The 25,675-nt window shown below is 32.3% G+C and overlaps 1 protein-coding gene across 1 annotated transcript; it reads right to left on the bottom strand.

The window, feature by feature from the left end:
* Positions 1 to 10,627: 10,627 nt before the first annotated feature.
* On the bottom strand, positions 10,628 to 15,015 carry LOC133305117 (protein DETOXIFICATION 34). Its single transcript, XM_061505251.1, has 7 exons — positions 14,740 to 15,015; positions 13,415 to 14,040; positions 12,737 to 12,793; positions 12,403 to 12,641; positions 12,203 to 12,321; positions 10,889 to 10,975; positions 10,628 to 10,699 (listed from the first exon to the last, which is right to left on the bottom strand). The coding sequence occupies exons 1-7, from the start codon at positions 15,013 to 15,015 to the stop codon at positions 10,628 to 10,630; spliced, it is 1,476 nt and encodes a 491-aa protein (XP_061361235.1).
* Positions 15,016 to 25,675: the final 10,660 nt, after the last annotated feature.

Raw genomic sequence — 25,675 nt, 5'->3', positions numbered from 1 at the left:
TCCTACCTTTGTTTGTTCATAAATATTTTCTATACTCATCAAATAATCTACTCATGCTTAGATTGGATGTGATGTTAATAAGTTCTATTTGTTGTAAAACTCAAATTGGATTTGTGTTTACACGAATATATTTTCTTAGTTCTACTCAAATTGCATGTCTGACTTTTAACCGTATATGATTTATTGCAATTATTATTTCTGTTTATAGTTATGGGTGAGATTTATATAATTTGTAATAATATCAAAGTCTATTATCATATATTTTCTTGGTTTTGTGTACTTTTGAATTTAAGATTGAACTGTTGTAATGTTTTTAGCCTGAATTTGAGTTTTTGCATGAATAATGTTCATTATTGTATGGCTTGTAGTTGTTGGTTTGAGCGATGGTCTTCTATGTAAGAAGCATGTGTTTGATATTCCCATGGTGGTACATGTTTTGTATTTTAACTCAATTGTTATGCAATTTATTGAGACCCATATTAATGATTTAAAAAGAACCACCAATAGCATTTGAAAAGATACTGAATGCATCAGTGTCGGTTATTATCATATATAATTGAATATTATTCAATAACTGATATAATTAATTTGAATGGGTTATTATTATTTTAGTATGACTAAATGTCATTTACTAACTGTTATAATTATTTTATATTTGATTAAATTTTATTAAATAATCATTATAATTGTTTTCTATTAGATTAAATGTCATACACTGTCCGTTATAATTATTTTTTATATGATTAAATGTATTTCAATAATTGATGTAAGCATTCAATAATATGATGCATGAATCTATGAATTGACACCATATATATGTATTAAATGTTACAATAATGATTATTACTATTGCGATTTTGTGGTTTTTATAATTGAATACAATTGTGTCAGTTATAGATTTACATTATTAATGATTATTGCGATCGAACGTTACAACTTTCATATTTATTATATTTTTTTGAATTGGTCCATTTCTTTGTAAAGAAAATAAAATACATGTAATGAATTTATATAATTTTGATTTATTCTAAAAGGCACATCAAATGCAAAAATTGTCTATGCAATGACTTTAGGGTGAAAGAATTTTAAAAGCTGAAGATTGTTTTTATAATCTTTTAAAAGTTGCGAAACAATTTTAAGAATGTAACATAAATTTAATGGCCTTTTAAATGGAGATTTTCATTCGAATTAATTATTATAGATATAATATTTGAATTGATCTTTTGAATCTCTAATATTTTATCTGTAATAATTAAAGAGATAGGATATTATTACTACAAATTATTGTTACTATCAATATCAATACCCATTTGTTTCACCATCGATTATATTTTTTCACCTTTGTATGATTATGATTCTCTATATTTAATGTGAAAGCATTAAATATGAGAAATCATAACCATACAAAGGTGAAAATAAATATAAAGTATTAAATATAGGGAGAAGAAATAAGAATTTTAGAAAGTTAAATCATAACCGTTGGATCAACACAAATGATCTAAGTGAAACAAACTGGTAGTGACAGTGGTAGTAACACTAATTAGTAGTAGTATTATCCTATCTCATAATTAAATGCTTTGTGATTACCATGAATTTTGAGACATTCCTGAGTATTAAATTGTTATTTTGTTTTGCAATTATTACAGTGATTTAAGACATTACATTAATTAGAATTTGAATATCTTTAATGCTCAACTTATATTATGAATTAGCTCTATTTTGAATATTCATTCAATATATATTGTTATTATAGTGTTTTTCCATATCCAAATTATTTTGTCAATGTACAAAATAATTTTAATATCTCCATATGTAATGCATGTAATTACACATATTGATCAAGGAGAAAGTCAATTTTAATATAATAATTGGTAGTACAGAAAGGGATTGAAAGCTCCAGAAGAGCTAGTCTATGATTACCAAGGGGAACCAAATCAGCTATAAATAATAATATGCTAAAACTACAAATGATGGTAAGATTGAATATCTTTACCTTACTACAAAAGTAAAAGGTGAAAAAATGTTTATTGAAAACAAAAATTGACTATTTTTCTCCAGATTATACCACATTGATATTCGCATGGTTGAAAAAATGCATTGGTAAATCGAAAGAATATTGACCATCCTGGATAAAATATAATGCAAAAAATTATTGAAAATTCATATAATCGTGCATTTAAAAGCTAGAAGATTCTTCAATTTATTGAATTTTCTTGTGCTACTTGTTCTCAAGAGAAATTATCACCAGCTAAGTTGAGATTCAATCTCTTGTGTTTTTAAAATGCATATAAGGTGAAATATATGAATCCATTCATCCATCATGTGAATCTTTCAAATATTATATGAACCTAATAGATTCATCGACAAAATGACCACATCTATGTTTATTATCAACTCACATATTGACATTTGTTAGATTGTTTGCTCAAATGATAATATTAAAATCATAATTTCTAGATTATATAATAAAGACAAATCATCTTGATAATGCTGGTGAAATTACATCTTAAGCTGTTAATAATTATTGTATGTCAACTGGAATCACAGTTGAACAGCCTGTTGCTAATGATTTTACTCGAAATAGTTTGACATAATTATTCATTAAACGTCTCCAACTAATTGCTAAATCATTGCTTATGAGAACAAAGCTCCTTGTTCTGGCATGAGGTTATGTCATATTTTATACAACATCAATTATACACATCAAGTCAATATTTCATATTTTGTGGTTAGGAGCCAAATATTTCTAATCTTATAATTTTTGGATGTGCGATTTATGTTCAAATTACTCCACCACAACGCACAAAGATGAGTCCCCAAATATACATTGGATATGAATCTCCTATAATATCTTGAAATAATGACTGGAGATTTAGTAAATTAATATTTGCTTATTGTTATCATAATTCTTTCCAACATAAGGGAGAAAGAATAAAAAATTCGAAAATATATTAAATAGAATGCATTATCATTATCATATAGATCATCACACAAACCAATTACAAGATAAGATATTATACATCGACTGCCAGATGGTTTGACTGACCAATAAGTCTAATATTTCAATTATAAATGTTCCAATTCTGATTGATGTCCCAACTAGACAATCTATTAGTGCAAATGAAACTAAACCACGCTTAAAATGTGGAAGACCAATCGGTTTAAAGAATAAAAATCCTCCAAAAGGAAAGAAGCAAATTATCAAAATGGTCATAAATTGGAGACAATTGCTAATCTTGAAGACATAACTTTCACTAAACCTTAAAGGAGGTTCGGGTACCTGAAAACAATAAAAATGAAGAGATCTCTATTGGTTATGTCATTAGAAGAAAAAGTTGAAACTATAAAGATATAGTTGTCGACAACATTTTTGAGAAAAAAATATAAAATAATGAAACAAGACGAGGATCTTGAAGCTAAATCTGTTAATGAATGTAAACAAAAAAATGATTTGCCAAAATAGAAAGATGCAATTGAAACAAAATTGAATGCACTTTAAAAACGTAAAGTTTTTGGACCTATAGTCCAAACACACGAAGAAGTAAAGCCAGTGAGGTACAAATGTGCAAAAACATAATGAGAGAAAAGAAGTTGTAAAAAATAAAGCTCGACTTGCAGCACAAATATTTTTGCAAAAACTTGACATTTATCATATGTAAATATATTCTCTTGTGATGGATGCAATGACCTTCAGATGTCTTATTAGTCTGGCAGTTCATGAAAAAGTTGACATGTGTCTAATAAATGTTGTTATAGCCTATTTATATGGCTCATTTGATTGATAATGAAATTTATATGAAAATACCAGAAGGATTAAAATGCTTGAAGTATATAAAAATTCGTGGAAAAATTTGTTGAATAAAGCTTCAAATATCATTAAATGGATTAAAATAATAAAAGCATACGTGGTATAATCGCCTTAGTAGAATATTTATCTATCCATTAACTTATATAAATAAGATTTTAAAGAGATTTTACATGGATAAAGTGCATCCATTGAGTACCCCAAAGTAATATTACTTGTGACCATTTTTTATCCAACTGATTTTTTCTTGGAAAAATTTATAATGAGACAATCTCATTAGCGTATAATAAAAGGCGAATATCCAATGAGGAGTTATTGAGTTATTAAATGAATGTTTGACTTTCTACACTTATATCCTCTCCCCATATTCTTACATTTTATCTTTCTTATTTATAAGTCTATTAGAAGGATCTTAATTCTTCTCCAATATGAAGATACTAGAATAATACATAATATTTACTTGATCCACACAAAGTCAGATCCCAAATAAGACTTCGTTCACAAGTGGAAGCACGACTATTTCATGGCGTTCAACAAATTTGTTCAAGAGATAATTTGGTAGACATCGCTTAATTCAATTTTTGAGAAGATGATATATAATATTGAGATTCGTAGACTCAGAAATATTAAATGATGTTATTATCAATGAGAGTAAAATATGTGCTGCACTCTTTTTTTCTTCACCAATATTTTTTCCCATTGGATTTTTTTTTTGGTATGCTTTCCCATTGGATTTTCCTGGTAAGGTTTTAACGAGGCAACTTCCGATATATATTATTAGAAATCTATACTCTTTTTTCTTCAATATGATTTTTTCCATAGGGATTTTTTTCTAATAAGGTTTTAACGAGGTACATTATCTTAATGAGTATACAAGGGGAATGTTATACACACTACTAAAAATGTCCATTTTTCGATATAAAATTCCGTCAAAAATGGTATAAATTCCGTCGAAAATGAATTCAAGTTGTCGAATTTTCCTTCGTTGATAACCCATTTTTCGACGGAATTAAAGATTCCGTCAAAAAATTTTGACGAAAATTTTGACGAAATTTATCTTTGTAGAAAATTTTTGACGAAATTTATTTCCGTGAAAAATTTTCGACGGAATTTATTTTCGTGAAAAATTTTCGACGGAATTTATTTCTGTGGAAAATTTTCGACGGAAAATTAATGAAATTCCGTCGAAAACTGATGTAAATTTTTTTGACGAAAAACAAATTCCGTCAAATATTTGCAACAGAAAATCAATGGAATTCCGTCGAAATTTGTTAGGATAGTTTTCGACGGAAAATGGATTCCGTCGAAAATTTTCAACAAAAAATCAATGAATTTCCGTCAAAAAAAATTTCAACGGAATTTAGAATTTTTTTAAAAAAATTCTCTCTACAAAAATTATATAGTTTTAAATTAAAGAAACACTTTAACAAAAAACAGTCAACCAGATGCTATATCAAATCTAATCATAATTGTATTCACTATAAAATCTGAGACAACAAACAATAAATTATAATTCAATTAGTGTTACACTTAACAAGTTCTGATCAATTAATCAAGACTTGGTTTCCCAAAATGGGATTTAATCCAAAAATAGTCTAGCAGTTTTAATTCTACCAAACATAAAAACATTCATGTGAAAACTCTTTTGAAGTCAATCATTATGTACCCAAAAGTAATGACATATGCAAATGCTCCTGGCGCATGATTACTAATTTATTGACTACAAAAGTATTTAGAATTTTGACTTAATTTTACACCTTCCAACCGTAAGATCTGATTGTATGTCAAGAAGACTCAAGATATTATGGATTTAAGCATTCTCTTTCCATCCATCTGCAAAAACATATAAAGGCAAGATGATGCCAAGAAGATAAAAAAATCACTCAAGATATGATGCCATTGTGAGAGGGGATGATAAAATTATTTTGAGTAATCTTGCCTTCCCATTCTCTTTCCACTCAAGATATTACTACCCAAGAAGATAAAAAAAAAAATCACAATTTTTTTGTTTTCAAAAACATTAAATACCATCTGCATATGATGCCATTGTGAGAGGGGATGAAATGAGCTTTTGACAAATTGAAGTAATATCCTTCAAAGTTACTTCATCCACTGCCTTTAAGAAATTTTCTACAGGTTTCCTGGGTTAAAGGGTAAAGACATCTTTTTAGACACATACCATAGTCTTTCAAGCACACCGCAAATGCATGGGAATATGCAATATTTTATACTAAAATTAATATATATATTTCCTTTTCGCTTTTTATCTGCAAAAATCAAAACTCTTGTGGCAACAACATATGCAGCATAGAAATTCCAATTGCAAATGCACAAAAACGCGAAGTAGCACCAAAGATGAAATCTCCAACCTAACAGAATATTCTAGCAATGGCCAAGACTAGTTCTGTCTGTAGTTGAAATAATATGTTCAATGCTAATATTATTTTTGTAAAAAAGCAAACATATTTTCACCACCATATCTACATCCTTAAACTTATTTGCAGAATTAAAAAACTACACACTACGAAAATGAAATGCTAAAAGAGAAATAATTATATGGGATATAGAATTTAAAAATCACAGATGAATGAAAAACCATTTTATTTCAGGCTTTAATTTTTCTACAGTGAATGTAGATAAGTTATTTACATTCGCTCCCAAAATGACGTTGTTTTGGGTTGAAAAATTAAAAAATTATAATGAAAAAGACTATTATAACCCTGAAATACATTATATTTATAAAAATACCTTAATTTCACTCCCAAGTTATCTTTTTTGATTTATTTTTTATAAGGATTTTCGACGAAATTCTTTTTCCGTCAATAATCTTCGACGGAATCTGATTTTCGTCGAAAAATTCATAAATATAATTTCTATTTTGATTAAATTTTATATAAGAATTTTCGATGGAATTCGTTTTCCGTCAGAAATCTTCGACGGAATCTGATTTCCGTCGAAAAATTGATAAATATAATTTCCTCTTTGATTTAATTTTTTATAAGGGTTTTCGACAGAATTCGTTTTCTGTCAAAAATCTTCGACATAATCTGATTTCCGTCGAAAAGTTCATAAATTAATTTCTTTTTTGATTTAATTTTTTATAAGGGTTTTCGACGGAATTCATTTTTCGTCGAAAATCTTCGACGAAATCTGATTTTCGTCGAACAATTCATAAGTATAATTTCTTTTTTGATTTATTTTTTATAAGGGTTTTCGACGGAATTCATTTTTCGTCGAAAGTCTTCGACGAAATCTAATTTCCGACGAAAAATTCTTAAGTATAATTTCGTTTTTGATTAATTTTTTTAAAAGGGTTTTCGACGGAATTCATTTTCTGTCAAAATTTTTCGACGGAATCTGATTTTCGTCGAAAAGTTCATAAATATAATTTCTTTTTTGATTTATTTTTTATAAGAGTTTACGACGGAATTCGTTTTCCGTCGAAAATCTTTGACGGAATCTGATTTTCGTCGAAAAGTTCATAAATATAATTTCTTTTTTATTTATTTTATTATAAGGGTTTTCGACGGAATTCATTTTTCATCGAAAATCTTTGACGAAATCTTATTTCCGTCGAAAAACCATGAATATAATTAATTTTTGATTTATTTATTTTTAATAGTTTTTGACGGAACTTGTTTTCCGTCGAAGAAAATCTTCGACGGAATTTGAATTTCGTCGAAAATTTTGGACGGAAGATTATTTTCGTTGAAAACTTCGACGGAGTATGTTTTTCGTCAAAATTTTCGTCTTTAATTTTGACGAAAAATTTTTCGTCAAAAATTTCTCTCACAAATTTGAACTTTTCTAGTAGTGACATAATATTATCGTGGATTACCATAACTCCCATGAAAATAATGTGTAACTTTTATATAAGTTATAAAAGTTACCATCAGTTCATAAACTCTCTATATAGCACTATTCATTGACTCTCTACATAGCAGTGTAAATAATATTATTGTAGATATCCATAACTCTCCATCAGTGCAATTTCATGATTTAACTTATGGTACCTGATTGAGAACCTATGAATAATGCTATGTAGAGAGATCTTGTACGCAGACATCTCGACAGATAAAAAGTTAATTCTACTCTTTTGATTACCTATTTCTTTATGACATTTAAGATTTCTCTTAGGGTTTTATGTTTGTTATGTTACATGATGTAACATAGGGTTGTGCATGGGTCAGGTCGGGTCAGGTTTTTGTCCGACTCGACCCAACTTGGTTTTTATAGGTCAGGTATTTTGACCCGACCCACTTTAATTTGATCCACGTCAGGTCTGACTTGGTTTGTATTTTGTTGAACTAGTTCAGAACTGGATCGGATCTGACCTGACTTGGTTTCTGAAGTGGGTCATATCTGACCTGACCCGGTTTTGACTTGGTTTCCTCACAAAATTTTGTCGAAATTTCTACATTCCAAATGACGAGAATTTCGTCACAATATTATTTTTTCGTCGGAACACTTTTTGTCGAAAAGCAACGAAATTTTTTCTCTAATGAAAATTTTAACAAAAAAATTTTTCTATCGAAATTTAGTTTCCGTCAAAAGTTTTGACGAAAATGATTTCTTCCATAAAATGTTTTAAACGAAAAAAAATTCTATAAAAAATTTTGAAAAAAATGTTTTTTGTTCAAAATTTCGATGGGAATGTGTTCTGACGAAAATTTCAACGGAATTTGTTTCGAAAAAAATGTTTCATTCGAAACTTTCGATGAAATTTAGATTCTCTCAAGAATTTTGACAGAATATTTTTTCCGTCAAAATTTTTTATCGAAATTTTATTTTACAGAAATGTATTCCGTAGAAATTTTTGATGGAAATATTTTTGATCAAAAAACTTGACAAAAATATTTAGTTGAAAATTTTCGATGGAAATGTGTTTCGCTAAAAATTTCGACGAAATTTTTTTTTTGTCAAAAAGTTTAACGAAAGTTTTTCCGTCAAAAACTTTCGCCGGAATTTGAAATCTGTAAAGAATTTTGATGAAATTTTTTTCCGTCAAATTTTTTTGATGGAAATGTGTTTCGTCCAAATTTTCGATGGAAATTATTTTGAGAGAAATGTTTCATTCGAAACTTTCGACGAAATTTAGATTCCTTAAAGAATTTTGACAGAATATTTTTTCCGTCAAAATTTTTATCGAAATATTTTTTGTCAAAAAATTTTACGAAATTATTTTACAAAAATGTGTTTCGTTGAAAATTTTGATGGAAATATTTTTAATCAAAAAACTTGACAAATTATTTAGTCAAAAAATTTCGATAGAAATGTGTTTTGCTAAAAATTTCGACGAAATTTTTTTTTTGTCAAAAAGTTTAATAAAAATGCTTTCGTCGAAAAATTTTGCCGAAATTCAAAATCTGTAAGGAATTTTGATGAATTTTTTTTTCGTAAAAATTTTTCGATGAAAATGTGTTTCGTCGAAATTTTTGGTGAATATATTTTTTTTGTGAAATATTTTGACGAAATTTAGATTCCGTAAAAAAATTTGACAAAAAAAATATTCCGTCAAATTTTTTTACAGAAATGTTTTTAGTCCCAAATTTTGATGAAAATATTTTTCGTCAAAAAAGTTTTTAAAATTTTTTTATGGAAATATTTTTCGTAAAAAATTTTGACGTAATTGCTTTACGTTAAAACTTTTCTTTTAAGGTAATTGTGATTTTCTTTTTTTTTCACATAATGAGTATGGGTCAAATTTTGGATCAATGGGTCAATATTAAAACAAGTCAGGTCTAAAACTGACCCAAATAAAAGTGAGTCAGTATTTAAACCAGTTCAAAAAATATAGGTATTTATGGGGCAGGTCAAGGTCGGGTCAAGGGCAGGGGAAGTGAACCAGTTTTTTTGCATAATCCTAATGTAACATAACTTTTCTACACACACAATTTTACGTGGATCTCATCCCTAGATTTTTCTCTCTCCTTTCTTCTATCTTCTCTCTCTTCTCATTTGTGTGGGTAGGTTTGTTATGTTACATCATGTAACATAACAAACAGAAAACCTTTTCTCTTATCTCTATGATATTTTCAATTATCTATTGTTTCATAACAATAATAAAATATTATTGAATTCTTTTCATAAAAAGTATTAGTTAATGCTCAAAATTTAGAAAAAAAAAATTATCAAATTGAAAAATTTCATATGTAAATTTCAAACTAAAATTTAACATTATTTAAAAAATATTAATGGATTCCGAACTATTTCAAATAATTAATTAATTAGCTTCATCTTCATGTATTTCAAATTTTGAATTACGGATGCACAGATATCTAATTCTAGCATTTATTATTAATTTTTCGAAATATATTTTAATCTATATCAACCTTTTAATATTTAACTTTCTAACTTCTTCTTCATTTAAACATATTTAGATAAATACATTTTTATTATTTTATACTATATTTTTCCTTAATATTATTGTTAACAAAAGGGTTAGAGACCTCCATAAAAAAAATGCTGCAATTGATGCTGGAAAGAATACAAGGGACCGAGTCTCTACTTAGTATAATTCTTATGTTTCTTTTTCATCTCTCTTGCTTGTTCATAGTTTGTGTATTGGTTTCAATCTTAAAAAATCAAAATCATTCCTGACAAATAATTTTGAAAAATTAAGACTAGAGTAATTTATAAATTATTTTCAGCAAAAAACATACTTTTATTTTTTGATTAGTTTTTTATATTCATCCCTTGATATATTTTTACATAAATATATTTGTGAGAGGTTATTTACATAATCTAACCAATGTGGCAAAGACATGCATATCTTTGTCACATAATAAGGATACACAAATTATGAAAAGGGTTCGAATTTTCTTAATTTCTATTTGTGCTAATTTCCAATTCTTCTCCAGTCCATTTCCGCATTCGTTCTGAAGCTTGTTCCACCTGAAAATTTGAGATTGATTAGGTCTGAAATATAATAGCATTTGCTTGTGCTTCTTTGATTATAGGCTTTTGTTTTTTCTTGCAATAACTGTAAGCATTCAATGTCATCGATTTCAATATTATTATTATTATTTTTTATTGATGAAGAATGAATATTTCATGATTACCCAAAAAAGTACGCATTCTCACCTCTTTGTTCCAGTTGGTTTTATAGATAATGTATAATAAGATGGCTGTCTGCAACACTGTCCCGAAGATCATGCCGGTCCAAATACCCTGAAACAACACTTTCCATTAGTAAGGGTTTGTATGGTACAAGGATAAAAATAAAGGTTAATTTTTTTATTTTATTTTTTTTTAAGCAATATAAATTATGTTTTATAATTTTTAATATTATGTCTTATCAGTAACATATAGTTATAATATAAAAAGTTATTCTTTTTTTCTCTTCACGTCAACTGAGACGAGAAAAAAAAGAATAATTTTTCAAATTATAACTATGTCTTGTCGATAAGACATAATATTAAACACTAAAAGGACATAAGGTTGCGTCTTTTAAAACTATAAACATTTTTTCCTAAAAATAAAGCTATAAAGTTATATAATGCAACTTTAAAATAATATTATTTTGGGGTTTAAAAAAATACAGGTATTCTATGAAAATTCTTATTACAGGAGAGAAATAAAATTCCTATTATTTATATTTTTCCCCAAACTCTAAAAGGATGCTATTTTAGTATTGGAAGAGATAATTTTATGGGATTAATATTTTTCTACAAACACGAGATAATTTTATCTCGTGTGTAAGAGTGAATGGAGCCATATGAGAAAAAAAAAAAAAAAAGAGAAAAAGTGAGATCTACTCACTTTAATGTATTTGAACAAAATAAAATTAAACCCTAATTTTCTATATAGAAAAAATATTTTTTCTTGTAGAGAGATCAATGTTTCTTATATTGCAGAAGATAATTCTATCTCCTACACACATATTAAAATATATGAGACCCATAATTTTTTTTTTTTCTTTTCTCTTCACATGATCCCATATGAATCCCACACATTTTTATGAGAAAATATACTCTTATGTTGTAGGAGAGAATTTTTCTCTCCTACACATACATCGATTTCCGTGTTACTTTTTTATTCCTTTTTTATTTTTCTATAATAGGTGGGTCTCACACATGATTATCTCTATTGCATGAGAGAGTTCTCTCCTATTGCATGAAATTAATAAAGCCCCATTTTTATTTATATAAAAATAATAATATTTTCTCCTATAATATCAGAATTATCAACCCGTTAAATTTTCACCATCTTTAATCTCCAACTCACTCTAGAGAGAAAAAAAAATGGTACAAACTTTTGTGAACATGGTCAATCAACTTGGCAAATGGTGCTCACTTTAAGGGAGAAAGAAAAACAGAAATGCTATTTTTTGCATCATCAAATTAATAATGAAATTGGCTAGTTTTGACATTAGGGAGTTATGATTGTGTTCTTTACCTGCACTCTGTAACCCCACTTGTAACCAAGAAGAAAGCCAAAAGGGAGTCCTATGATGTAATAACAAAATAGATTGATGTAAGCTACCAAACCCTGCCAACCTCCTCCTACAGCAACACCTGCAAAGAATACACAAGCATTTGAAGATTTCTTTGTTGCATAAGAATTTGTATGATCATTGTTATTGGGAATCCTCTAACCTGATATAACTGGCTGAACACTATTTAGAATCATGGTTATACCAAGAAGTGATGCTAATTTAGAAACTGCCTTTTGCATCTCTTTACTGTCAGTGAAAATGACAGCAAAATCATCTTTTGCAATTAAAATAATGCCTGCAGAAATTATCCCTATGATGAGGGACTCAACAACTGTGACAATGACACAATATTTTGCTGCTCTTGGGTGTCCTGATCCAAGCTCATTTGAAACCCTTACACTGAGAAATGAAGAAAACATAACTCATTTATAAGTTGTCAAAAACCCTTAAACTGAGATGAGGGGAAAAAAAATAGCCAAAAATGAAGAATTTACCTAATAGCTGCATTGATTCCTATAAATAACATGCCTTCCCACCCATTCACATTCATGCTGAAAGAGGAAAAACAGAATTAATATCAAATCAGTAATTTAAGAGTACTTGAGAGAAAAACATTAGAGACAAGTAACATAATCAAGATTGTTCCAAATCATGCAGCTTCTGTGGATCTATACAGATTAATAAAGATAACGAAATCCTAATTTGAATTAGAAACTAATAACACTCTTAAGATAATTACTAATAAGATAATAGAACTAATTTTAAACAACTAGGATAAAGATAAACTCGTCTAATAACAAATAACTAGGATAAGGATAAACTTGTGATGAAACATGTTATGGACCTGAGTAAGACCTATATCCTTGGAAGGCCCAGACGACTTAAGCTCTAAGGTAAACTTTATAAATAAAGGCTAAAGACCGCAGGTATGAGTGATCTCTCTTTAACCTATTTATGCAATCACAGAGCACACACACCACCCCCTCTTTGGCTAAGACCGTTATATCGCGTGTTGTGATTCGCTACTCCCAAGATACTAATTCATAGGTATCTAGAGAGAGCATCAGATCCTACATCAATCAACTAACTTACGGTTAGACATCTCTGCCACTCAGGCAGAAGAAAACATTAATTCAACTTGCAGCAGGTGTATTGTTTAGGCATGAGCTTACCAAATAGAAAGTGAACCAACAGCAATAACTGGATTGTCAAGGTGTCCAGTGAGAACAATCAAGGTCATGAAATACCAAACCTCTAGGCAAAGCATAACTGCTGAAGCAAAAGACAATTTCACAAAGGCCCAAAGATCCTTGAAGGCTAACCATGACAAACCTCTCCAACCTTCCTTACACCAAACAACAACATAAACCACTTGAGACAAAGCAATCCCCCAAGCTGATATTGAATAGGCTGCAGCAGCACCAGTTGTACCCCAACCTAACACTCTAATAAAAAGAACTAGAATCATAACATGTATGATAAGGGCTATGAAACCCAGCCATGCCAGAATTCCCACTCTGCTCTGTGCTTGTAAGAACTTTTGGGTAGGAAAATTGATGGCTAAAGAAAACATCTGAGGGATACTTTGGATAGTGAATATCCCAGCAAGCTTTGCAATATCAGGTTCTTGTCCAAGAAGTATTAGAATTGGCTCTGAATAAATGTAAAATGGCATGAGACAAACACATGCACCCAATAAGATTATCCAAGAGCGTTGCATGTAAACCCCAAGCATGTCTACTTGTCCAGCACCAAATGCTTGTCCACATAATGTCTCTAGTGCACTTGCCATACCAAGCTGCAAATTTCATGTAAAAATTTAAAGCCTTATTTTTTTAAACTTCAGCAAAAACTGTCAGAAATGTTAAAATTTAGACAACTTAAGTCAAAACACTGAATTCAATTCTAAAATAAAGGAAGAAAAGTTTAGACTATCCAATACAAATATTTGATAACAAGTTCAGCTTATATGATGTTAAACAAAACTTGGGGAATTGGTTGATTTTCTATTTGGATAAAGTGAAAATTTTGGAAAATTGGGATGGCTTTTTATAGTTCAACTAGAATTTCTAGTAACAAGTGGAAGTCACATATTCATATGTGGAGGTGTAAGTTGGCTGTCAAAAAGGTAAACATAGCATGCCACTTTAGGAAATCATGGAAAAGAGCCATGCATGAATAGTCTATATTGTTGTATAAATAGAGAAAATAAAATAAAATAAGGAAAATCCTTGAAAAAAAGATATCTTATGTCACTTATTATAAGTATGTATTTCCTGTTATAATATTAAAGGTTTTTTTTTTCTCTCTCTTCAGATGTTGTTGGCTGACGTGGAGAGAGGAAAAAAAAATAATTTTAATATTATAACTATGTACTCCCGATAATACATAGTTATAATGGATGACATAAGATAACTTCTTTTTGGAGTAACACGAGAAAAAAGAAATCCATAAAATAAAGCATGGATATGTACCCCAAAAGTTTATAGACACTAACCAAGAAGCCAAAAGAGAAATTTGAGATGACAGATAGAGAGATTGCAACTGCTGAGAGTTCTAAATCTCCAAGATGGCCAACAAAGATATTTGTAAAGGAATTAATAGCATAATTGCATAGTATGTTGAAAGCAATAGGGCTTGCAATTGACCAAAGCTTTGTGGATTCCACAAAAAATACAGCTTTCACATCTTCAAAGTTTGTAATTCCAGGGTAGTCTCCAACATTAGTCTCTATTAGACCTTCAGGTGCATGGTGGAGCTCCATTGTCTCCATGGAAGAGGGACCAGGGAACAATGGTGTCTCCCCCATTGAAATGCCTCGATCAGGTGATGATCCAGCAGAGGATAAGCCATTGCTCTCCCCTGCAACGTGTAACTCTTTTTCTGTACCTATTTTTGCAGATTTTTCTTTGAACCCCTTCTTTGTTTTTTTCAGGTGTTGTTGGAATGAAACACAAACTGCAAAACTTTTTAACTCATGCAAAAGAAAAGATGTCTTTTGTTAATGGTTTTGTATTTGTTTTTTGGCCTTTTGTTTCTTTGAATAATTTTCATCTATGGTTTTTTTTTTTTCTTCTTCTTCTTTGGTTAAAGGACATATGAAGGATTTTATAGGCTATAATTTAGGGTAGCCTTAGAATGAAATCATTTAGACCAAGAAAACTGATGACTGAGTCTCCTCCATTCACTACATGACCAAGAAATTAGTTATTTGTCTGCAGAATTATCGTTATTTACTGACTTATATCCACTTTTCTGTTTCTTTTTCTTTTTCTTTGCGTTGGCCAAAGATAGAATAACATAACATAACACAACACAGTGTAACATATATCTTTCACACACACACACACACATGTAACGATAACCGCTTAATCCAAGATTCCTGCTGCATGGAAAAGAAAAAAAAAAAACTGAAATAAAAAATTAAGAGGCTAACTGCAGCTAATTCCAAGGGGGAAAAAAACTGAAATAATAAATTAAGAGGTTAAAGTTATATTTTCGTAAAAAAAATTTTAAATATTTTCAAAACATAAAGATATTTTTTTCAAATAAATTTTTTAATGTTAGAGGGCTGTTACCCCCTCACCGTGTACATAATTCAATCAGCTAGATACTTAAACTGATGGAGTCCAATTGAATTAAAACCAACCATAGTACTTACCCCTCACCCTACCAATACGTTGTTTTTTCTTCTTTTTTTAATAATAAAAAAGAGGGTATTTATCCGTGTCCTATCGGATTCGTACGAATGTAGTCAATTCAAACATAAACATGTATAGTTATTTGTATACGAACCGATATAAATAATTCACCAACCTTAAATTACATGAAAATATATAAAATTACATGTATACTTTTAAAGGGGTTTGGTTTTCTCATGTTGCATAAGAATTGAATTCTCATGTTGTGACGACTCAACTAGTGGTAAGTCTCACATTTATTAAAAAAAAAAAAAAAAAAATTGCACGCAAATTGAAAAGTCACAATATGAAAATTAAATTCTCATGCAACATGATAAAATGTTTTTTTACCTTTAAATTAATAAATAAAAGTGAATACAAATAGATAATTATTCGAGCTTAAAATTATTGAGTTATGTTAGTTGGTTGACACAAGCACAAATATCCCTATCATAAGCACGACAAGTCAACACATATTTACAGACAAACATAAAAATCTTTTAATACAAATACGGAAATTTCATGTGTGTTGTTTGGATGATATCAGCGTCTATTTTTGAAAATTGTTACAATTTCCTTAGCACTGTCATGAAAGCATTAAATGAAAACAAAGAAAGAGAACACGTACAGCCCGCAAAATGAGATCGGCTTAGCCGGGTGGGTTGAGTTTTTTAACCCATCTTAAAAGTGGGGCGAATTCATTTTTTGGAAGGTTGATGGAGAATATAGACAAAACGAGGAGGATCAGTGTAAAATAGGTTTGGACTGGTGAGCCAACTCGCCCAACCCGTCAAATGGAGCAAGAAGGACCGAGTTTTTTAACCTACTTTTAAAAACAAATCAAGGTGAAATGACTTACTTTTTTACGGGTTGATGAGGGGACGAACTGTCCACTTTGTCACCTCTACATGCATAACATAAGAGAAGAACAAAAAAATTAGCCGAGTGAAAAGTCAACGACTTGTACAAATGCCATCAAATACTTTCTTTTTGACATTTTTTTTTCTATTTTCAAGTGAAATTGTACAGATTATTATTAAGGAAAATATTTTTGCTCCAGTAACACAGAATACTCTGTACTTTTTTATTAAATATAATAAAAAATAACATTTTTATACTATTCTTGCCTTTATATTTATTTCTTTTCATATCTCGCAATTTTTTTTTTAGCAAGAAATATATACTCCAGAACCATAGAAAATGAACTCATTACTAGGTTACTTAGCATGACTCGTATGGGATTTTACCTAATATTAGGTCGAGAGCGCATATGTAAATGGTAAGAACCTACATCATTAATTAAGAAAATTAATCAATAATTATGAGTTTAATGAGATAATTTTATAATTGACCCTAATAATTATTATGAGGCTTTAATAATTATAGTAAGTGAGTAATAACGTTGAAAGTCGTTTTTCTGACGAAAAGTGCAGATATCGGTTCTGCTAGTCGGTATAAATGCGTAACGAAAAAGTATCCCGGAAAATTATAATAAGTGCATGATAATTCCTAGAATAATATATAGGACTTGTAAAACGAGTTTCAAGTTAAAATAATGAGAACTAGTGCCCGAAACTGGTACTGGCTATGAAAAGCGCATACCGAAAAGGTGCTTCGAAAAATATAAGAAAAATATATAATTCTTGTAAAATTGAGTAGGTTAAGAATCCTGAGTTTGGGATTAAAATGCTAAGCGTAGCAATTAAAGTTAATATTGTGTCATTATTGCTTAAGTGGTTATATATAGAGGGTTGCACACAACCCTAGGCTGATCCTCCAGCCTTGTATGCGTGAGTTGGTTGCTGCCACCTTCCCTTCTCTTGGTCATTTTCGTTTTTACTTAGAAACCTCCAAAGACATCACCTTTCTTCATGATTTCTTCATCTAAACACCTTGGTTGAGTGTGGTTGAGTCTTGGGGTGAATGTTAAGCCTTCTTTTCTGAGTTGAGTGAGCTTCCTTGTGAGGTTAAGGTGCTGAGTCTTCTGAGTTGTGAGGTTGGGGCCTTGGTCTTGTGTGTGGAGGCTCCAAGAAGCTTCCTTTGTGAGGAAATGGGCAAGCTTTGGTAGCATTTTCGTGTGCAGTGGAAGTCTGAACCTTGGGAGTGTCAAGTGAGCTCTAAGAGCCTTTTGTTCTGAGTTTGAAGCTTGGGTATGTACCAACCTTTGATCATGAGTTTAATGCTTAAAAATGGAACCTTGATGCATGTAATGAGCTAAGTTGACAACTTGAGGGTGGGTAAGGTTAAACACACCTAGAAATGCATGTTTAGGCTTATATAATCGGTAAAAATGGAACCTTGGAAGGATATCTTCGCGAAATGCAGAAACTGCATTCTATCGCGAAATATCCGAATATTTGGTCGATAAATATCTGGATATTGATATCCGAATATGGATATCCGGATATGGGGATCTGGATATCCGGATATTGCCAGTGAGATATCCGGATATTGATATCCGGATATGCCCCCGACATATATCTGAATATTCTGGGATTTCGAAGAACAGTAGCTGTACTGTTCATACAGTAGGCTTTTGGGGGTTTGTGGACCCTAGATTGATGAAGTTGAACTTCTGTAATAATTGGACTAAGTCAGAATCAAGTGATTAAGGGCTTATGGCTTTGTGTGAAGCCTTAAGACGTAAAACGTAAAAGGAAAACGTAGTCTTTATATTTATGCTATTGAGCTATGAATGTTGATATGCTTGCTGGTCCTAAATCAGATTGTGATCTGCTGTGTTTGGACATTGAGCTTGTGTGAACTTGACTTGGATTGATTGCTTAAGAGGTAAGCTTTCGTGTCATCGGTTTAGCCATGTTGTGGTTCCACCATGTCCCATGGGGGTATGGTTATATGCATGCTGTGTTACATGCTTTGAATATTTGAAATGCTGTTGAGCTTTATATGTAATGGCTTTTAATATGCATGTGTTGTTCCATCTTGACAGTAAGCCTGAGTATGTGGCGTCATACAAAACGGTGATCCGGGGTGGATGCAAGTGGCGTCTTGCACTATGTATGGGTATTTGGCGTATATAAATCCTGCATTTCTCTGGCCAGTAGAATAGAATTGACACACATGACATGATTATCTGCTGCATTGCACTATTTTAGAACTGATGATGATAAACTGCTTTTGAACTTATATTGCACATGTAAGTGAGCTTGGGGTGGAAGATCCTTGAGGACCCCTTGCCTCACTGAGATTTCTTGTTTAGAGATCTCACCCCACGTTTGGGGAATGCTTATTTCAGGTTCAGGTAGTACGTGGACTGCTGGCGGCAGGAGGCCAGAGCTTAGTTGATGTTTATTGCTGTAATATGTTATATGCTGGCATGGTTGTATTGGATGTTGTTTATGTTTTCCGCCTTTATCATTATGTTGCTGTTGAGTTGAGACTTTTGTGGGCTTTGTTGCCTTATTTGGGGTGAGCATGGGAGTTGTCCATGCCACCATGTTGTTAGTACTTTTGAGTTGAGTTGTATAAACTGCTAGTTGGTCCGGTCTACGTGTTGTAGCTCCGTGACTAGAGACATATTTATGTTATTTTAATTAATGAGGTATTTCAGTTAGATGTCTTTTACAATTTACATACAGGCATGATTTTATTTAATTGATTAATTAAGCAAGTTGGTAATGATAATGACGTCATAATTGAAAAGAAAAAGATATTCCGCATTTTTAATTAAGCGCAGCTTAATACGATAGTATGATAACATTATCGGATATATACGGAGTGTTACCGTCTTTATCTCTCTTGCTCCTTTGCTCTGAAGCACGGACTCGTCAATTTTGGGAAAAGATGCGTGTCCGACACGTGTCCGACACGGACACGTTCGGACACGCGTCCGATACGCGGTCAACTTTTTGGGACACGTTGACTAGACGGACACGTTATTTTGACCGAATCCGACACGCGGTCAACGTATTTGGACACGTTTTGACATTTTTTTGTAAAAATAAAAAAATTACAATTTAAAAAAAAAAGAAATATTTAATAAAAAGTAAAAAGTTTAGAACTTAGACTTCACTCTCAGATCGGTTAAGATCTACGTGTAAAAACGTAGATGCGGTTAGATCGGACGATCCCATGAAGAAGAGTGGGAGAGGAAGGAGTTGGCTGTTCTTTGGAAGAGTGGGAGAGGAAGGAGTTGGGTGCTCATCGTCGACCATCATTGGAAGAGAGAAGCAGGTCGATTGAAGATTGGATTTTTTTCCTCAAAATTGCTTCCTCAAAATTGCAACATAACAACTCGTATAAAAGAAACAAAGGAAAAGGCAATTAATCCCCTTGCTTGTTTCTAATTGGTTCGCTCAGAAAGTCAAGGATTGCCAGCATGGGTTGATTTGTGTTTCTTTTGTAAAAGCCCTTTGTTTGTTTATTTACTATATTTTTTATTTCTTTTACGGTACTGGTTTAGGAATTTTAATAAAATCAATTTAAAAAAATAGTTACAATATTTTTTATTTTGTTGCTTTTGAATATTTGATTAGTTACGTGACTTATTATGGGTTACTATATGTATTAAATATAAACTATATTATATATATTAAAAATATTATTTAATATCAAAACGTGTCCCAGCGTGTCGAAATTTAGCATTTTTTAGAATTAACGTGTCGGAGTGTCGTGTCGTGTCCCGTGTCCCGTGTCTCGTGTCCGTGTCCGTGCATCATAGCTCCTTTGTACCTCTATTTCAATAGAAAGATGTTGTAAATAATATTGATTTAGTTATTATTTAGTTTTTATTTAGTCATTTATTGTTGTATTGGGCCAAGCCCTTTGTTGTATTGGGCCAAGCCCATTAGGTTAAAAGTAGGTCAAATATTCTCTATAAATAGAGAACCCTTTGTACAGATTATTTACAATTCTATAATATATTAGAATACCCTTTTTCAAGATGGTATCAGAGCTCTCGATCTGAGGGCTTTGCTTCCACACATATTATCTTCTTTTTTAACAAAACCCTAATTTCTTTGCCTCTTGCCGCCATTAGCCGCCACCGGAAAATTTTTCCGGGGATCTTTTGGACCAAGAGGACCATTGTTGACCTTATTTTTCCTCCGATCTATCATTCTATGCAGTGTTCCTCCGCCACAATCGACCGAAACACCTCCGACCGCCTCCAATCAGATTTGTCTTCACCGTTTGGACCACTTTCCGGCGACTTTTCAACCGCGACCACCCACAGACAGGTGCGCGCTCACCAGACGACCACACCAGAAAAATCTCAGCCGGCGAAGCCCATCCACGCGCTCTCACGCGCCGCCCCTTTCCCGGCGAGTGAATCCCACGCGCAGATCCTTTCTCCGGCGCGTGGAGGCGCGTGCGGCCGTGTTTTTGGACCGGACCACCACCATTTTTCTCGTCTTCTTGTCTTCTGTCTGGATCTGTAATTATTTTTCTGATCAGAGGTCATTTGATATTCTGTTTGGTTGATTTTATCGCTGGTTGTTAACTTTTTTTTGTTAAAGAATGGCCGAGCATGATAGTTCTTCGATCTTATCTGGTAAGAGCATACGTTCTATATCTCTTCTTGCTTCTTGCACTGATTTTAAAACCTCATGAATTTTGGATTCTGGTGCAACTGATCATATGGCTTGTCGTACTGAGTTGTTTTGTTCTTATCATCCTACTGTTGGTAGTCATACTATATCCGTAGCTGATGGATCCCATAAATCAGTTATTGGTTCTGGTAACATTCAAATTCAACCTCCCTTGTTTCTTAAAAATATTCTTTATGTTCCTCAGCTTTCTACTAATCTTATCTCCACTCAAAAACTTACAACTGATTTGAATTGTTCTATCACATTTTTTCCTTCTCATTGTCTTATTCAGGATCTTACCACGAAGAAGACAATTGGAGTTGCTAATGAACAGGATGGGTTGTATCATCTCCTTCCAGACCATGCTAGCAAAAATCAGTTATTAATGACACATCATCCTTCTACCGCAGAGTCTATGATTTGGCTCCATCACAAGCGTCTCGGGCATCCACCATTTAGTCTTTTGAAGTCTATGTTCCCCTCTCTGTTTCTCAATAAGTCGGTTGAGACATTTCATTGTGATATTTGTGAATTTGCAAAACACCATCGAGTGTCATTTCCTTCTAGCACTATTAAAAGCAGGGAACCTTTTTCTCTTATCCATTCTGATGTTTGGGGCCCTTCTAAAGTGCACAGTGTTTCAGGTGCTAGGTGGTTTGTTTCTTTTATTGACGATTGTACTCGGATAACATGGATATACTTGATGAAAGACAAGTCTGAAGTACCAGAGATATTTATTCGGTTTCATCACATGGTTGAGACTCAGTTTGGTAAGGGTATTAAAAGACTCAGATCTGATAATGGTACTGAGTACGTCAATCAACGCCTGTCACAATTCATTTCAGACAGAGGTATGATTCATGAGCTCACATGTGTTGATACCCCTCAACAAAACGGGGTTGCTGAAAGGAAAAATCGTCACCTTCTTGAAGTTGCTAGAGCACTACTTTTTCAGACATCTGTTCCTAGTTCTTATTGGGGAGAAGCAGTATTAGCTGCAACTTTTTTGATCAACCGTTTACCTTCACGGGTCCTTAACAATATCCGTCCTATTCATTCCATGACTTCCTTCTTTCCTTCTGTTCCCATATTGTAGAGCCTTCCACCAAGAGTGTTTGGATGTGTTGCCTTTGTCCATGTTCATAAACAACATCGGAGTAAGTTGGATCCTAGGGCTCTTAAGTGTGTCTTCCTTGGTTATAACCCTTATGAAAAAGGGTACAAGTGTTATCATCCACCAAGTCAGAAATTTTTTGTTTCTATGGATGTCACCTTTCAAGAATCTGAATCTTATTTCCTGGGTCCTCATCGTCAGGGGGAGAATAGTTCTTCAGAAGACTCGTCCCCTTCCTTCTTTGAGTCTGGATCAATCTTCTCTCTTCCTAGTGTGTCTGCTCCTGGTGTGTCAAAACCTTCAAATACACCTGAGATACAACCCATACTGTCTCACCAGCAACCTCAATCGTCTGAACCACTGGTAAGTCCTGAATCTCCTATTTCTTCTGAGTCTCCTGAATCTCCTGTTTCTGATTCTAATATTATTTCCTCTCATGATTTGTCTATTTCTTCTGATATCTCTAATGACTTACCCATTGCTTCTACTTCTGATGACTTACCTATTGCTCTTAGAAAAGGAAAAAGATCTTGTCACAAGAAAACTTGTTCCTCCTGTCCCTCTTGTACTCAATACCCTATCTCCCACTTTGTTTCCTCTGCTAATCTTTCTGTGCAGCACAAAAGCTTTGTTTCAGCACTAGATTCTATTGCAATCCCAAAATCAGTACATGAAGCCTTGAAAGGTAGGAATTGGGCTCAAGACATGCAAGAGGAGATGAATGCTTTGGAGAAAAATAAAACATGGGAGGTTATTGACAGACCCAACGGAAAGAAAGCAGTAGGGTGCAGATGGGTTTATGCCCTGAAATATAATTCTGATGGCACTCTTGAGAGATATAAGGCTCGATTAGTGGCCAAAGGTTACACTCAAACCTATGGCATTGATTATGAAGAAACCTTTGCTCCAGTTGCAAAGATGAATACAGTGAGAATCTTGTTATCCCTTGCTGCCCATTACAATTGGGATATAAATCAATTTGATGTGAAAAATGCTTTCCTCAATGGTGAGTTAGAAGAAGAAGTCTACATGGAAATCCCGCATGGTTTTGATTCTGTGAAGGGGGAAAATAAAGTTTGTAGATTAAAAAAGGCCTTGTATGGATTGAAGCAGTCACCTCGTGCTTGGTTTGGAAGATTTACTAAGGTTATGATGACCTTAGGATACAGACAGAGCCAAGGAGATCACACTCTTTTCTTCAAGCACTCCCAAAATGGGAAGCTTACTGTGCTCCTTGTATATGTTGATGATATTATTATCACAGGTGATGATTTTGTGGAGAGACAGATTCTGCAAACACGGCTTGCCTCTGAGTTTGAAATCAAAGACCTTGGGAAACTGAGATATTTCCTAGGGATAGAAGTAGCTCATTCAAGCAAAGGAATTTTTATCAGCCAGAGGAAATATGTTCTTGATCTTCTCAAAGAAGCAGGAAAACTCGGGTGTAAACCCTCTAATACTCCTATTGAGCAGAATCACAAGATGGGCTATGAAGAAGAGAGTCCTCCAGTTGATAAAGGACAATATCAACGGCTAGTTGGGAAATTGATATATCTGGCCCATACTAGACCAGACCTAGCTTATGCTGTTAGTGTTGTCAGTCAGTTTATGCACGATCCAAAAGAAAAACACATGTAGGCAGTAGAGAGAATTCTTCAGTATCTTAAAGGTACTCCTGGTAAAAGATTGTTATTCCGACGTGATGACAATCTATCTTTAGAAGTCTAAACAGATGCTGATTATGCTGGATCCGTGACTGACCGTCGTTCTACCGCTGGTTATTGCATGTTTCTTTGCGGTAACTTGGTGACATGGAGAAGTAAGAAACAAGATGTGGTTGCCAGATTAAGTGCAGAAGCTGAATTTCGAGCTATGGCTCAAGGCATTTGTGAGTTACTGTGGCTGAAAATTGTTCTTGATGATCTCAAAATAAAATGTGAGGGACCTATGAAGCTGCTATGTGATAATAAGTCCGCTATTTGTATAGCTCATAATCCAGTTCAACATGATCGGACTAAACATATTGAGGTTGACCGCCATTTCATCAAAGAGAAACTTGATAGCGGGTTGATTACCACTCCATACATTCCCACTGGGCGTCAATTGGCTGATCTATTAACAAAGGGGCTTCCTTCAGACAGATTTCAAGAACTTACTAGCAAGCTGGGAATGATAAATATCTATTCTTCAGCTTGAGGGGGAGTGTTGTAAATAATATTGATTTAGTTATTATTTAGTTTTTATTTAGTCATTTATTGTTGTATTGGGCCAAGCCCTTTGTTGTATTGGGCCAAGCCCATTAGGTTAAAAGTAGGTCAAATATTCTCTATAAATAGAGAACCCTTTGTACAGATTATTTACAATTCTATAATATATTAGAATACCCTTTTTCAAGAAAAGAAAACCCCATACCCTATATATATATTCCCTATCATTTGCCAGAATCAATATGGCCTTTGATTAGCAAGACAACCCCATACCCCATTAAATCTTGATGCATGCATGTGCCATGATCAACCATATTCTTCACTTTATGAAAATATTGCAAGTCTTTGTCACAAGAACAAAATTATACCAAGGGAAATCATCCCTGCAACATCTAACAGCATTATTCAGTTTGTACTTTGTTTTCCTTAAGTACACACGATATTTCATAGCTTGCTTCAACATGTCTTGGTGTTACATCCCGGAATATGGGTTGTTGGTCCCAAGGAGGGGTAGGTGTACCTCCCTCGTAAGTCAAGAAAAAAAGAAGAAAAATACACCACCTCACGTCCAAGAGAAGCTATGGCAAAATTAGAAATATAAAAGAGATCTACCTTTATCATCAAGTACGTGGGTTAATTGGTAAGATGTTTTAATTTTTTTTGGTAATTAGATGTTGTTTTAATTTAATAGTGGTTTCGAGTTCGAATGTTGTATTAAAATTTGATAGAGAGAATTTTGTGATCCTATCAAATTAGTCGAGTAATCGATTAACCAGTAAAAAAATTATATTTAAAGTTATTGTCCGTAGAACATTTATAAATGAGTAAATTTGGATATTTAATACAGGTATATATAAAATAAAAGTAGGCGCACCACTAGGGA

Source organism: Gastrolobium bilobum, unplaced genomic scaffold (genome assembly GCF_033153095.1).
Source record: "Gastrolobium bilobum isolate Gb01-03AN ecotype WA unplaced genomic scaffold, APGP_CSIRO_Gbil_v1 utg2363, whole genome shotgun sequence".
NCBI lineage: Eukaryota > Viridiplantae > Streptophyta > Magnoliopsida > Fabales > Fabaceae > Gastrolobium > Gastrolobium bilobum.
This window is presented reverse-complemented; position numbering and strand designations above follow the sequence as displayed.